Source organism: Tetrao urogallus (genome assembly GCF_951394365.1).
Source record: "Tetrao urogallus genome assembly, chromosome: 5".
NCBI lineage: Eukaryota > Metazoa > Chordata > Aves > Galliformes > Phasianidae > Tetrao > Tetrao urogallus.
Genome location: NC_136818.1, coordinates 35,047,259 through 35,062,915, shown reverse-complemented (window position 1 = coordinate 35,062,915; position 15,657 = coordinate 35,047,259). Strand labels below are relative to the sequence as shown.

Below are 15,657 nucleotides of genomic sequence, written 5' to 3'. Positions count from 1 at the left end.
GTTTTCTGCTAAACCAGGCTTGTTAATTTATAGCTCTGTAAAATCATGCATTTCTACCAAATTCCTCTAAATTAACCAAAAGTAGCTCTATTTTTATTATTTATAATTTTAAGTTATGTTTATGATATCTGAACACAGGTCTGCTCATCTCATGAGTGAACTACTAATAAAATTTGATTCCTGAGAACTTTGTTAGGATTTATTCATTACACTCTGATCTTCACTACAAGTCTACATCTGCCATGTTTCCAAGTATAAGAATGAGAAATGAGTTAGTATTCTTTACTTACTTGTAAAGTAAGTAAACAGGAAGTAACTTCCATTTTTTTTTAATCATGCATTTAATTGTATAGACTTTAAGTGATGTTTTCTATCAGCGGTTAAATATTCCTTCAAAGTTTATATACCTTAAAATAAGGAAAAGTTTGCATATAATTTTTGGCAGCATTTAGTATTGTAGTTACTGTGTAAATCACACTGTTTAAAGTTTAAAAAAAAAAAAAAAAAAAAAAAATGTCAGAAAGACCTCAAATTCATATTTTTGTTGGAGCACCCAGTATTTCAAGCCTGCTAGATGTCTCGGAACAAAGTAGTTCAGTACCTGCTGTTGAGAAGTGGAAAGAACTCCACTGTTCCTATGATATACACAATCTTTTTAATGAAGAAGACAAAGGTACTGACCATTTAGCGTTTCAAGCAGGAAACTCTGTAGTCACAGCAGTTCCCACAAATGATTACAGCTCTCAGCAGTCTGAACAGAAGAGATTAATGGTAGAAAAGGAGTGTTTGAAATCTTTTGTACCTGTGGTAGTAACTTGTGCTACTTCATCCCAAAAGATGAGAGGTTTAATTTATTCTGATTTTCAAATATCCAAAGATGGGCACATAAGTGCACACAGAGATGAGGCTGCAGATTGCCTCCCTCAGATATTTGTGAAATCAGGTAGACAGGATGAACAATCACATGGCAGTTGTTCAGACTTCACTGAAAGAAAATCCAGTCACTTAAGAATTAGGGACTCTGACATTTCTGATCTGGTTGGTAGTACAAAGCAGATCAACATACACCTAAGGTCTGTGGAACAAGGTGTTGAATCGGATCACAGAAATGATCACCATGAACATTTAAGTAGATATCTAAATATGTTTTTCCCCCAAAATCAAGAGTCAAAAGCAAAAGGAGAATTAAGTGACTGTTCAGATCTTGCAGTGTCGACTGATACTGAATTTCGTAGCATAATGACTTCAAGTCAGATAGCTGCTTTTGCACAGGATCACTTTAAGAGCCAGAATGAGATGCGGAAAAGAACTGTAGAACTATTGAAGACAGAAGGACAGAGTAAGCATGAAGAAAGGCAATGTGATGACTACCAATTGGAATCTGATGCTGGAAGATGTCTCTGTTTGGCTGAAAATGAGTGTAAGCAGGAGTATACAAGTTCTCCTGAACTTTTCAGTTCTGATGGTGATGAGAAAAACATTGGCTTTGAAGAAACAAGAAGAGAAGAAAGCTCTAATGAAAATGCAGGGGAGTCTCATGAATGTAAAGCTCCTGCTGGGCAATTCATAAATGAAATCCATATTGAACCATTGAGGTCGGGGATACTGTGCTCTCAAGTAGAAAGCTCTCGTAAGAACTCTTATAAAAGAGCCCACAAGTCTGAAGATCTTTTTCATATTTTTAACACAACATTTAAAAGGCAGCTTAAATCAAAGAGAGCTAAATTGAATTCTTCCCCATCCGGTCCTGGAATGACGGTGGGTCAAGAGTGGATGGAGTTCAAGCCTCAAGGGAAATTAGTATCACCACTTAAGGACTGCTGCTGCAAAAATCAGAAGTACAATGTTTTGGTCACTGTAGTACACCCTTGTCTTATCAAAGAAATACAGATGAAGACCAGACCCAAATCTTCATGTAAAGTTCCTGTAGCAACAATTGTAGTTATTGATCAGTCAGGAACTAAGAGAAAGGTGGTGCTGTGGCGTGGTGCTGCGTTTTGGTCACTCACTGTGTTTCCTGGAGATGTCGTATTACTTACAGGTGAGAAGTGGTTTTGGTTTGTTTTTAAATATGGATCTTAAATGCCCATTGGAAGTAGACCAGTGTGTAATTAGTAACTTGGAATTATGCCTAACCATCTGTCAGTTTTTCTAACGTCACTTGTATCACTCATATCACTCAATGTCAGTTTGAATTATTGTGGTCATCCTGACAGTTTAACCTGTCCATGTTTTAAGGCAAAAGTGCTGTTACAGACCAGACGTTAGTTATTCTTCTTCTGAACTTCTCTGCAGCATATGAAGACGTGTACTGATGAATGCTTTGTACTTGTTAATACATATTAGGAGCTCCCTTTGTTAAGAGAATGCAATAAAATAGAAAACTACATTGCATCTAATCTAGGGCTGGGGTTGATAAGAACTTTATAGCTATCTAAATGTTCAGTTTTTGCAAAAAAAAAACTGGAAAAAAAAGTATAGAAGTACTTTTCTTTGAATAGCTCAATGATACCTTAAAGATGCCTACATCTCTTTCTTAACAAGAGTTCTTAAAGTAAGCACTTACATTGCACTGGTAGTTATTTTAAAGCAATTGAAGATAAGGTGGGCTTTGTTCTCTGCTTAGACTTGCTTACTCCCGAATACATCAAAAGTGTTTCTAGGTAACTTCAGTACTATATTACTTGCCAGAAATGTTGCACTGTAATAGCTTAGCAATTTTGCTTATACAGCGCTTGCTGTTGGGCTATTAAATATTTTATATGAAGGATAAAGCCAAGCAAATGAGCAAATTGATTAAGTCTTCTGAAGGGATGTTGGTAGATTAGAAAAATCACTGTGCTTCAAAGTGATATCTCTGAAATTCTTACTTCATATGATCACTCCTGTGGGTGGTGTTATAGCTTTGGCACCTTCCTGCCATCTTGCAGCCAATTAAATTTAGCAGTTTGAATGACTAAATTTGTGTGTGTACTTTTCCCACATTTTTGTGCAAGTCCCTTGCATATATCAATGTCAGCCATAGGTGTCTTGCACACTAAGATGCAGTGTGTCTTTGGTAGTGAAGAAGGCATAAGGCAGAGAGAGAGAGGGCAGGCAAACAAGTTGAGAATGAAGAAGACATAGCAGATGATGAGAGACTGAAAATAGCAAGCTAAAGAGGGGGGAGTCAAAAGTAAAGTTCTGATGTGGAGCCAGCCTCAAGATTTTGGGTTCTATAGCTGAGAAAATAAGTATGGTACTTCAATACAGTTTGCACATGAATTAATAAGGTTGTTTTTTTCTTGCAGATATTATGATGTATGAGAATCGCTGGTATGGAGAAATAATGCTGCAGTCTACATTTACCAGTCAGTTACTGAATCTGGGGAACTACTCAGTTCTTAATCCAGAAGAATGTAAGATAATCGTGCATAAGTTTCCTTGTGTTAAAATACTAGTTTGAAGTAATGCATTTATTGGCAATGCCTCATATGTAGATAAAAGTAGAAATGCAGGCAGCTGGATGGTACAAAACAGTGTAGGTAAGTTCACCACGGCCTCGTAAGGCTTAAGAAAATAAGAAGATCAGGGAAGATTATTTACAGCCTATTAAGCATGAGGACTTCTGGAGCATTGGAGGAAAGCGGAAAGATAGCACAAGTGTTCCTGTGAACTTGCTTTGTTCTTAATCTTCCTGACATTGGTTACTGTTACCTATTTAACACAGGTTTGGGTAAATGGTCAAGAATGGCTGTTCTTACTAAGTTACATTACCAGGCCTCTTTCTTCTTTTTGGTGTAACTTAAAATACTGTAACTATAGTTAATGTTGGGATGTTATCAAGAGGAGGCAGATGAAGTACAGTTTAATTTTGAATCAAGTAGTGTACATCTCAAGCATTTCCTGCCTTAGAATTCTCAGAACAGATTTGGTTTTGTTAGCTCAAGTATTCACAGGTGATAGATTTTAAGCTGCTAAGCTCAAAAAAAGAAGGAGAGTCCCTCTAACTTTGTTTTTTTTTTTTATTTAAAGTTTACCCTGTAGTGAATGGTGACGTTCTCCATGGCTTATTGGCATATGTATCATCAGAATTTCCTCACTTTGGAGACATTCCACGAAGGCAAGTTCAGAGACTGGACAGTGTTCAGTATGTTCAGCTTGACCAGCTTCAGCCAAACACTTTGGTTCACTCAATCTTAAAAATTATCAGCATTGCCATATTAACAGGTAAATTCATGTTCTGAACTTCAAATTTCGGAACTTCAGAATCGCCTTGTAAAATGGCTATTTGCATTTTACCTGTGGTGGGTTGTTTCCTATTCCATGCTCAAATTTTTGATACGATTGACAAAACTTTTGTGAAGAGCAAGGACTAAACAGGAAGAAAATGACTGCAATCAGCTGCTGAGTGAGCTTATTGCATGCTAGCTGATCAGTAGCATGCAGATGTGTGTGAGAAGTGTGCAGGCAGTGGGCATGGACATGGTGTTCCTGCTCACTGAGTGGTTGATTTGTTTTCACTAAGGAATGTATAGTAGGAATGCTGAGAAGACAGATATACTTTATCTACAGTGAAAGAATATAAGTTAGTTTTAATAGCTCTTGAAACTCAAAGGTGCATTCTTGTTGTAGACTACTGCTTTAGAAAATTGGCTTGTTGATTAAAGCATCGTGGGGGACAGTCAGGCTTCACTAATTCAAACCTTGCTTTCTATCTGACCTCCATGTGTGCCTCATGCCACCAAAGGAATATTTATAGACTGTAAATCATATGGTTTCCAAAATTACACAGTTTTAGTTATTATGGAATTTTGTCTTTTTTCTTTATAATGGAACTGTGCTCCTTTTTAGTGCTTTGTTCAGAATGTTTTTCTTTTTGTTTTTTTTTTTCCTTGTTAGTGTAGATCTTAAAGCTAAGTATTACATTTCTCATTTCTTAAATATCTGCAGTATTTTTTATTGTTCTTACGCGTGTCTGTGCAAGTTCTCTATAGTTTTCAACACCAAATTGCCAGTATGAACCTATTAAGATGTCTCACAGCAGTACTTGTATTTTCTTCACGCAAACAGAACAGGAAGTGACCTTGTTAAGGTGATTTGTTCTGGAAATTTAAGTTTCCTGTATATTATGAGGACTCCCAAAGGACTTTTGTCACCAGTTCATGTGTTTAATGCGCTATTGCTTTTCATGGAATTACAGAACCATGGAATGGCTTGGATTAGAAGGAATCTCAATGATATATACTTTCATAGTTCTAACTGCAGCAATGCCAACCACTGCATCAGGTTGGCCAGGGCCCCATCCGATCTTTACTTGAACATCTCCAGGAATGGGGCATCCACAGCTCCTCTGAGCAACCTGTTTTAGTGCCTTTCAAATAGTCACATTCCTTTATAATAGAGAATGCAGGTATTTTGGAATTCCCTTTACGGAAGCCTTTTTTCAGTCTTAAAATTGTTAATTTGCTTCCATTGTTTTGGAATCAGGACATACATCAGCTCTTAATATAGAGTCATCGATATGCTCACAAGGCTTCATGAGCTTATTACACATACTGCAGCAGAAATAAGTGATGAATTTTAGAGTTCTTGCCAGGAGAAAATATCAGTTTTGTCTCAATTTTGCACAGTTGGAATCAGTTTGAGGGGCTAAATGAACAAAAACTGAATCAGGGTTGTCTCATGCAGTGTACTTTTATGCAGTGTTTTGCCATGTTTTTTCTAGCTGCTGGAAAAGGAATTCCCCTTTTTTCCATGCTTATCTGCTCTGATTGACTTCTTTGTTTTACTGTACAACAGTCCTAGATATAAGAATCTTCATCTTAATTTGATCATGTTGCACTGTCATCTTGTGTTAGTGCTTGTATTGGTAGGAAGGAGAAAAATACATCAATTTTGTTAACTGAATTGTCAGAATCTCCTTTACTCATAAGTTGAGATTTTTGAAGATAGGAATCTCCTATTATATTTTACATATCTCTGATTAGGACAGAAAGCACGAGTTTTTGTTCAAAGATTCAATTCATAAAAATAATTGTAATTTAGTGTGGAACTGAAACTTAGGCATTATCCATAGATTTTTACAGATCCTTACCTTCATTTTCAGTTTATATATACTGTCTATATTAATTTGTGCTGTACATGACTGTAATGAATTGTGAAAATTTGTGGAGCTGTTACTTGAGTATATTGCACAGAAAGTACATTAACTTCAGTTTCCAATTATGGCAGTCTGTTGCTGAGAGGTTGAGTACAATTTCTTACTCATCATCCTGACTGGTATAAGTAGAAAGATCTAAGCTCAAAGATGCTTAGATACCTGCTAGGAAGGTGTCCTGTTGCTAAGTAGTGAGATGGATAAAGGTAAATTAATATTCTTTATGCGTTCCTTCAAACTAGGTTGATCTTGCTGAAGAAACTACAGAATGTTTTCATTCTGTCCTGAAGAAATTGTAGGTGTTTTCTTGTTTACCTAGAGTTGCATTCAAAACATACTAGCATGGTTTTATTTTAATATTGAGGTGTGTTATTTTTTTGTTAATGTGCTTTGTGCTATATAACAAGTCATAATTTCAAACTTTCCAGAATCTGTGTATAGCTACAGAGGAGGCTACCAGAGAAAAATCATTCTAACAGTAGAACAGGACAAAGATCAACAGTACAAGATGGTGCTGTGGGGAGCAGGGGCTGCCTGGTGCCCTCAACTTCAGAGGAGAAAAGGTAAAACCTTTATAGGTTACTATCATAGGATTTCTCTGGTTACAGTAACAGCTTTAAAATGTTCAACTGGTCATGTTTGCTATTCAGGTCTCCTTGAAAAGGTCATATTTTGAAATAGATTTTTAACAATTGTCATCTGTTTAGAAGTAATGCCATCAGCAACTCAGCATCAGTGAGCTCATTTTACAATACTGAGAAAGTGTGAATGTTCCCAAATTTGAATCTAGTTACAAGATGCACTGTTGTCACAACTGCAAGTAAAACCAAAAGAAACCAACTAAACAAATAAATGGTGTAAAGTAAGCTACTAGTTTTGCTCAGTCTTCCAGTTGCTGTGTCTTTTTGCTTGAATTGCTGCTTTTTCTAATTCTCATTTGTGCTGTCTGCTTCCTGCCACCAGAATTAGGTTACGTATCCCAGCAGTCCTGCTATCTAGCCCAGCCATTAACTGACAGCAGCATTTCTTGCAGAATTACACAGCCTGTGTTTTAACTGTGACATTTATTGTTCTTTTAGAAAATCTGAATCTAGGCTTCTAAATTGATTACTCATTTGCATTTCTCATCAGTGGATACCTTTAGGAAACAAATACTGTATTACTTCAGATGTTGAGCACACCTTACTAAAGTCAGTTGTCATATAGTACAAAATAAAACCCAGAAAGCTTAAACAACCTCAGATAAATTTTCACTACAGGAGTTTTTGCATGTAGATTCTAAATTCTACCTGTTCCTCCTGAGCTTAAAACTAATTTATACTCCTAAATAATTCACATAAGTGCAGGACCTCCCACCTGGACTAGTTGGAGAACACAGTCCAATTTAAGCACTCACCAATTAACTTTATTACTCGAAATCTGCGTGTCTTTTACTTTGTGCATACTGTGCTGGGGGCAGATATATGCTTTTTATTAGACACATGTTTAGAAATTTTATGGAATTTAGTGTGCTGGAATATTACTACTTCAAATACAGAATTTCTAATGTATTTTTAATACTATGTATTGGAGCTCAAAAAAATTGATTAAATATCACAAATAATTTCTAAGACACAAAATGGTATAATTCCCTGATGCTTTAAGTAGAAAAGCAGAACAGGTGATGCAACTCTTTCTAACTTTGAGCACTTGTATTTCTCTGTAAAACTTGTCTTATTCTCCAGCTAGATTTCTGTGTATCTAGTAGCTGATGTTTTAATGATTAAAAGATTATATCTGAAATTCAAGATAAGAGTGTTTTCACAACTGTTCAAATATGTATCATAGACCAGCCATGAACATTTGGTCCAAGTAAGACAGCCAGGAAGATAACTCCCATGATACTGAGCAAGAACACACAGCACAGCAGCTAATAGTGTGAGTGGGTTACATGAGGAAAGCGCGTGATCCCGTTCCTGCTGCTAGTGATAGAACAGCTGAGGATACACACTAGGTAGCCCAGCCTTCTAGAGCAAGGAATGGGGACTGGTAAATTTTAAGCTGTGTATATACTTGAATTGCACAAAGTTCTACATCTTCTAAGCATTGAAAAACTGTTGGCAGTAAAAGTTCAGTTTTTCATCTCATGATTAAAAAAAAAAAAAAAAAACAACCCTCAAGCTTCCAGTGTACAGTCATCACATGTTCAGTTCATGTTTTCATCTTCTCTAGATGTAGTTTACTAAAAATATTAAATGCATTTCTGTTGAACCAGCATTCCTGGGGGACTGTTACTAACATGGGGTAAAATTCTGAACTCTGAAGATGGGGAAAATGCTGAGGAGGTTTTCAAGGCAAATATGAAAAGCAGTGTATTTGTAGTGTTGTAGGAATACCTTTATGGTTTAAAAAGGAATATACAAAAATATTGCAGCAACGTTTCGTATATTGACCTGAAAGTATTTATGCAGGGGTATGAGAATGTGAGGAAGCATGCCATGTATGAAGTCAGCCAATATTTTGTTTGGCTTAGTGAAAAAGGGTTGTATTATGATCCTTAAAGGGACTGAGTCAGATCTAGAGGTATTCTCTTTCCTTTGAGGGTGTTGAATAGCATTTGACCACTGTTTGATAGGCACAATTGATACGTCAGCACAGTATGGAAAGCTGTAACTGGCGTTGCCAGGGTTGGAGCATACCTTTATTTATTTATTTCAAACATTCTATCTGTCATGTAAGATTCTGCAGTGATTCAGGGGTGAAGTCTAAAACCATTGGAGGTGGCAGCCATGGTAGATACCTGCCCATATCCTTCCACAAACATTACCACCCATAAGCGTCCTGCTTTAGGGCATATCTCTGGATAGTATTTCTCAGTAGCTGCTTAATCTTACAAAATCAGAAATACAGGAGACAGCAATAGGATCTTGCTAGTGGGAGCATTCCAAGAATGTTCTAAGTTCTAGCCTTAAGGAAAAGGGGAAGTTGAAGGAGCTAGAGAGTATCCTTCACTCCTCCATACATCAGCTTTCCAAGAGCACAAGGTAACATGTCATAGGTAATGTTTGTAAGGGATGGTTCCCGAAGTATGGAGGTGATGCCAATGCTGAGTTCCAAGACCAAATTAGGCTTGCAACCTGTACCTTAATTATACCAAAAGACACTTTTCAGAGTTGTCTGGGTCCTTTTGGATGGCTTTTCTTCCTTCTTCAGCACTCAGCTTGGTGTCATCTGAAAAATTCCTCAGGATGCACACAAATCATTGTGACTAAAAACTGTTAAATGTAATTTATAGCAAATGTTTCTGGTTTTGTTTGACCTAATAGACAGCTCAGCACCATGCAGCTGTTTTCTCACTTCCCCATGCTTCCAGTAGGAGGAGGAAGAGAACTGGGGAGGAAAAAAAGAAATAGAACTCATAGGTTACTCAGTCTCATGACTTCAGTTTCCTGTAAATTAACCAAAATATAAAAATTAAACTTCTGTTTACTTGTTTTCTGTTCTGTAGGTCATCTGTGGGACTTTAAATACCTTCTGGTCCAACACAGTTCTGTCTCAGGTAACTTTGAACTGCACTCAACTCCATGGTCATCCTGTGAGTGTTTGTTTGATGATGACAAAAGAGCAATTGCATTTAAAGAAAGGTTTCAGAAAAGCAAAGCATCCCTTATGAAAGTGACAAATCTCTCAGCGCATTTGGAGGAAAAATGCTCAGGTAAAGTTGTTATATTTAGCACTGTAGTGTCTATGTAGTGTAGTACATAGCTAAATAAAATGTTATTGCTATGTTTCTCCAAGTAATTATTTTTTAAACTTAACGCAGTTCTGAGAGCCTGAATTCATTCAACAGGCTACAGCTTGGTGTCCAGCCAAACTGTGAATGCAGCTTTCATTTTGTAAGCACAGAAGTAAGAAACTATTGCTGTGTGGTGCCACACCACAAATAGCTTTGGAACATATGGAGAAGTACTGCCTTTTGTTGCCCACACCAACTATTGTAATGATGTGATTTGCCTCTAAAAGATTTTGTGGGATACTCTTTGATTCTCTAGAATTAGAATAAAACCGCTGCTGCTGTTGAAAGCTTATTTCTGAAGTTAGTGTTAAATGTGTAGGAGTAACAAAGTTAAATTAATTTCAAAGCATTTATGTACAAAATCAGTGGAAGACAAATTGTTCAAGCTCTGCTTTTTAGTGTCTCTCTGAACCAGGATGGAGGCAAACTAGTTTCTACTTCTAGTTGTGGTTTATATCACACTTTTACCCACCCCACTTTTGAGAGCAGAGTTTGGAATGTAGGTGATTTTACCAAACTACTGTGTGAATGCATCTGATGCATCAGATCATGGGCTTGTCAGGTTGTCATGTCGTAGTATTTTCCTGGATCCATAACCTGTATTTAAAACTTACCTAACGTGAGATTCAATTTGCTGCTATGCATTGAGATCTATGGATCTTTAAGAAATAATTTTCCATTTGTCTTTTGAATGTTTCTTTTTCAATCTGTGTAATTACACTCAATCATCACCATTATATTCCTGCTTATAGAAGCTACTGAATCTTCTCCTAATGATGGTGTTTCTTTTACTTCCAAAGTAGATATTCTGTTAACCACGGAATAATGTTCTTCAGTTTGGCTTATCTCATCAGAAAACTTGTGTTCCAATGTCAGCTTTCTTCTGATAGAAAATAATTTTGATTGCTTTCTGGTACTGATGGACTTTGCCAATTATTTTTGCAAATAATTGCATTCTGTTGATGTTTATTCAGACTTTTCTATGTTGGCATTTACTGCAGCAGTAGCTAAGAAGAAACTACGTCTGTAAATTTTTAGATTTAGTATTAGGCACAATAATTCTTCACTGCAGAAATCTCTTAAATATGACATTTTAAATGTGATTCTAATGAATAAAATTCATGAAGCCTTACCAGTGATTTTTTTTTAATCAGCTATTATATAAATAAATGTATATATAAAAAGCTATTCCTTTTGCTTTATCTATAAAACTGATTGCAATTTCATTTGAAATTGTTGTTTCTATAGGAGTGATTCAAGTGAAAGCCCGTGTCTTACAGCTGAAGTTTACTATTTCAACTGGTCAGTACAGGCAGCTCATCTTCCATGCTGACACTTCACTGGAGTGTGTTCTGGCTTCTCTGCCTATAATTACATACTCGGGTTGTGCTAAATGTGGCTTGGAACTTCAGGCAGATGAGAACATGATCTACAAGCAGTGTTTTAGATGTTTGCCATCCAACAAAGTAAAAATATTCTACAGGTAAACAAGAAAAAAAAGAATAAAATGTTCTATTAGATAAGTGAACTACAATTTTCTTTGCTTTAAGTTCATGCCTACATAATAAATTGTGTACTTCAGGTGTGATTAGTCTTCTGGTTTTTCTAAGCTATTATCGAAGATCGATTTATGAATTGCTGTATTAAAGAATTCCACCCATACATAATTCAACTTTTTCCTTCCTTTGAATATTGTGTAACAAGGTTTTTCCGTTTCTGTTTCAATGAGTTAGGATGAAGGAGGAGTTTAAAGACCAGAGTAAAACTCCTTGTGACTCTTCTTTCAGCCCAAGTTTGAAAATGTGTGAACACACAGCCACATATTTAAACTGGTGGAAATTGTACTAACAAATGATTTCAATAGCATTCTTCAAGAGCAGGGATGTGAAGTTCTCAGTAGATGGCACTGTGACACAAGACAGATGCTTACTTTAAGAAACAAAACAGATCTAGTTGACGTAGAAACATAATCATACATTTCAAAAGCCCAAAGTAAATTCAAGTATCATAGCAAAATTATATGCTGCTTTTATCCTATGAGGGAGAATGAAGTGCAAAAAGTTCCATTTTTAACTGAAAAGATTCCCCTGCCTCTTTCATAAGGTGAACATGAATTGCATCCATTTGCCCTCTCACTGAAAAGGAGAGAAAAATCATAGCAGATTTCCAGTGTTTGGATCTTCAGCGTTTGAATGCATATTGATGTTGAATGATTAGTCTGTAATTTGACGTGCTGCTTCAGGGAAGAGTAGGAATTGATAAGCCTAATATAATGTTATTTTAAGAATGCAAATATTTAAGATACTAAATAGATAGTGTGGTAGGATCTTCATACTTAGGAGAACTATGTTGTCTTAAATCTATGTTCCACTTCAGCAGGTCAATGTAGTCATTTCCTGTGTCAGTGCTATAACTCACCAACTTTTTCCACTGAGCTGTTGGAGCTCAGTTTTGTTCATCTGCTGTGAACCCAATTTAGCTTTTTTTTTCTAGATGCTGAAGATACAAGCTTAGATGTATGTATATATGCTTAAATGGTTTTCTTTTATCTGTATTATTGTATGACCGGAATGCTGAACATTTATCTTTACTGAAGTGCTGTATAATGTGTAAGTACTTCCATAATCCTTCTGGGCTGTGATATGAATAAGAAAAGTTAGAAGAAATCCTGAAAACTAAGAGACAGGGAAGAAGAATTTCTATTGAAGAACTTACCTACTATCTTTAGACCACCTTTGTCTTTAGTTTTCAAAGCTTTACACTTTATGTAGTGGTACTTGCTGGTAGCAACAGACAATTGCAGATTAATTACTTCTTATTCTTTCATATTTTTAGTGAGTTTGTTAATATTCAGTGGAAGCACAGCATAGGTGGCAATGATCTCTTCATAAGTCGTTCTAAACTTTCAAACAGGTTTTTGCTATTATGAGTGAGGGTTACTAGTATTTTTGAATAAATTGCTTCCCAAGGTCTTCCTCGGTACTCTCTGAAATCACTGCAGTTGACAGCAGTGGCATTTACTGACATTTAGCAGCTAGAATGTGGGACACTGTGCAAAGTATTTAAAGATCAATAAACATCAGAAGTACCTACTGACAAGTACCAGAAAAGGAACTTGTTTTAATTTCCAAATGGTCATACAAGCTTAATTTGTAAGACCATCTCCTCTTTGGATCTGATATTAATAACTACTGTGCCGACACCTCCTTTGAAATACTATGCCAGCTTACGTAAATCATGGAAGTATTTTCAAGCATTTGGTTTCTTCAGTAATGGCAAAATAAGACTATATATTAGGCTGGTGTTGTTTTACTTTCATTACATTTTAAGGAAATTGAAATGTTTTTTTTCCAGTGTTTTCCTTGGTATTTAATCTTAGTGATTGGAAGTGTCAGTGGGGAGACAAAGTGCTGGCAAAGCTGCCAACAGATTCTGACAGTTTTAGTTTTTTTCATGTAGAGTAGACTGAAAGTTCCACATCTGGTCAAGTGTAGAAAGGTAAATAAGGGCTGTTGTTGATTCTTGAAATGCTGTAACTTTAAGTACTTTAATGTGTATGACTTTGTTGTCCTTTCCAACCCTGGCCATTCTGTGATTCTGTGAATGACATCAAGGATCATGAGTCTCCAACCCCCTGCCACATGCAGGGCCACCAACCTCCACATTTAATATGAGACCACGCTGCCTAAGGCCCCATCCAATCTGGCCTTGAACACCTCTGGGGATGGGGCATCCACAACCTCTCTGGGCAGCCTTTAACTGTAATAAAGCATGAATAGAGAAAACCTGTGGATGTGTAAATTTTCCTGCATTATATTTTGCTTATACAAGACTTCAGATAACTTAGGAGTCTTACTGGAATGAAAGACTTCTTCAAAAAAAACCTCCCTTTTTAAATAATCTCCCGTATGTTTATGCTCTCTGTTTTTTTGTTTTTTGTTTTTTAAAAAAAGTCACTTGGTGCAGTTCTCATCCTCTTTCAGGAAAAGAGATTACTAAAGCCTGGCTTTCTGCAGTTGTCTCATAGTAAGGCTTACTTGTAACTTTAGAAGTAATGTTAACATTGTTTAGTGATATTTGGTGTATTTCAAGCTCATGTTCTAACTGTACAGATTTGACAGATGTGTGCATAGAAATTTTCTATTTGATATGTTGGAGGATTGTATTACATTGTATAACTTTCATTTGCAAATTTTGCAGCAGCTGATTTTCAAGAGCCTTTTGTTTTTGTACCTAGACCCGCTTTGATGACAGTGGAAGATGGAGGATGTGAGATTAATATACATGTGGTGTCTGAGCTGATGGAAAAAATCTTCCTTAACATTCCTGCTGATTGGCTGACCAGATCAGTAGGTACTGTTCCATGAATGAACTTGTAGTACAAACACTACAGGCAGCAAAGTTCTCAGTGAAAATTTTTACTTACTGACAGTTAAGATATGTATGAGATTGTTCTGTTGGATAAGTCTGGTGAACATTCATGTTGTATATGAGACTTAATAAACAGAGGGGAAAGAAAGCAACCCAAAGAGAACGTTTCAGTTGCTATCTAAAAAATTCTGAAGTTCAGAGTTGAGTAGCAACAGTGATAGGTGAGATTATGAGTATCTATTATACAGCATGTAACTAAATATTTTGCTACTAAATGGATTCCTTATATGAAAACAAAATCTCTGTGAAGCTTTGAAAAATAGCTGCCATACATTAGTCATGTAAATAACTATGAACAGTGTTTAATTTTAATTTCAGGGGTTGGAAGGTCCCTCTAGAGATTGAGTCCAACTCCTTGCTAGGGCAGGTTCCCTACAATAGGTTGCATAGGTGGCCGTCAAAATGAGCCTTGAATATCCCCAAAGAAGGAGAGTTCACAGCCTCTGGGCAGTATGTTCCAGTGCTCTGTCACCCTCACTATAAGGAAGTTCTTCCATATATTTGTGTGGAACTTCTACACTCTAGCTTTTGGCCATTGCTCCATGTCCTATCACAATACACCACTGGAAGAGTTTGGCTTCTTCCAGTTGCCTCCTGCACTTTTTATAAACATTGATCAAATCTCCTCTCAGTCTTCTCTTCTCAAGGCTGAACAGGCAAGTCTCTCAGCCCCTGTGTTGTTTCCATTGGTACATCTTCATTTTGTACATAACTCATAAGTGTTATGATTCAACAGTTGAGAGAAACATGTTTGGCATGTTGCTTTTTAAAAAAAAAAAAGATGAGAACCAAATAATATCTTACTTGGATGCTGGTTTATTCTTCTGGTAATCCAGTGTAGCTTTCATGGAGGTAAAACTTGAATGTTAGGTGGTATTGTGAAAGTTAAGAAGTAAATTGAATTGTTCTGTCTTTTGCAGTGCCCTCCTCGGATATAACCTATGGCATGATAGTCGCAGATCTGTGTCATTCACTGCTAGCAGATATGGAAGCATCCTATTTGTTGGAAATTAGAAGCCATTTTGTGCTGGATGAAAACAGCTATCCTTTGCAAAAGGATTTCCACCTGCTAAATTTTCATCCTGATCTTTGAAGCATTATCTTTTGCAGTGACTGAATAAGAGATTGTAAGGCATGGATTGCAAACCTAAGGAAAATGAATTAGCTCAAGGAAGCAAATGTTTTAAATATAAATAATCACAAAAGAACGGGTATGGTATATGTGCTGATTGTATGTAGTATTGCTGTAAAACTTTGCAATTGTTGTAAAATAAATGAATATATACGTTTTTAATCTTAATAAACTCTTGCC

At 36.3% G+C, this 15,657-nt stretch overlaps 1 protein-coding gene across 1 annotated transcript; it reads left to right on the top strand.

Moving 5' to 3' along the window:
* Positions 1–399: 399 nt before the first annotated feature.
* On the top strand, positions 400–15,438 carry SHLD2 (shieldin complex subunit 2; the record flags this gene model as incomplete). Its single annotated transcript, XM_079536360.1, has 8 exons — positions 400–2,041; positions 3,291–3,398; positions 4,015–4,209; positions 6,568–6,702; positions 9,627–9,833; positions 11,163–11,397; positions 14,152–14,267; positions 15,266–15,438. The coding sequence occupies exons 1-8, from the start codon at positions 514–516 to the stop codon at positions 15,436–15,438; spliced, it is 2,697 nt and encodes an 898-aa protein (XP_079392486.1). The 5' UTR covers positions 400–513.
* Between the last annotated feature and the right edge of the window lie 219 nt (positions 15,439–15,657).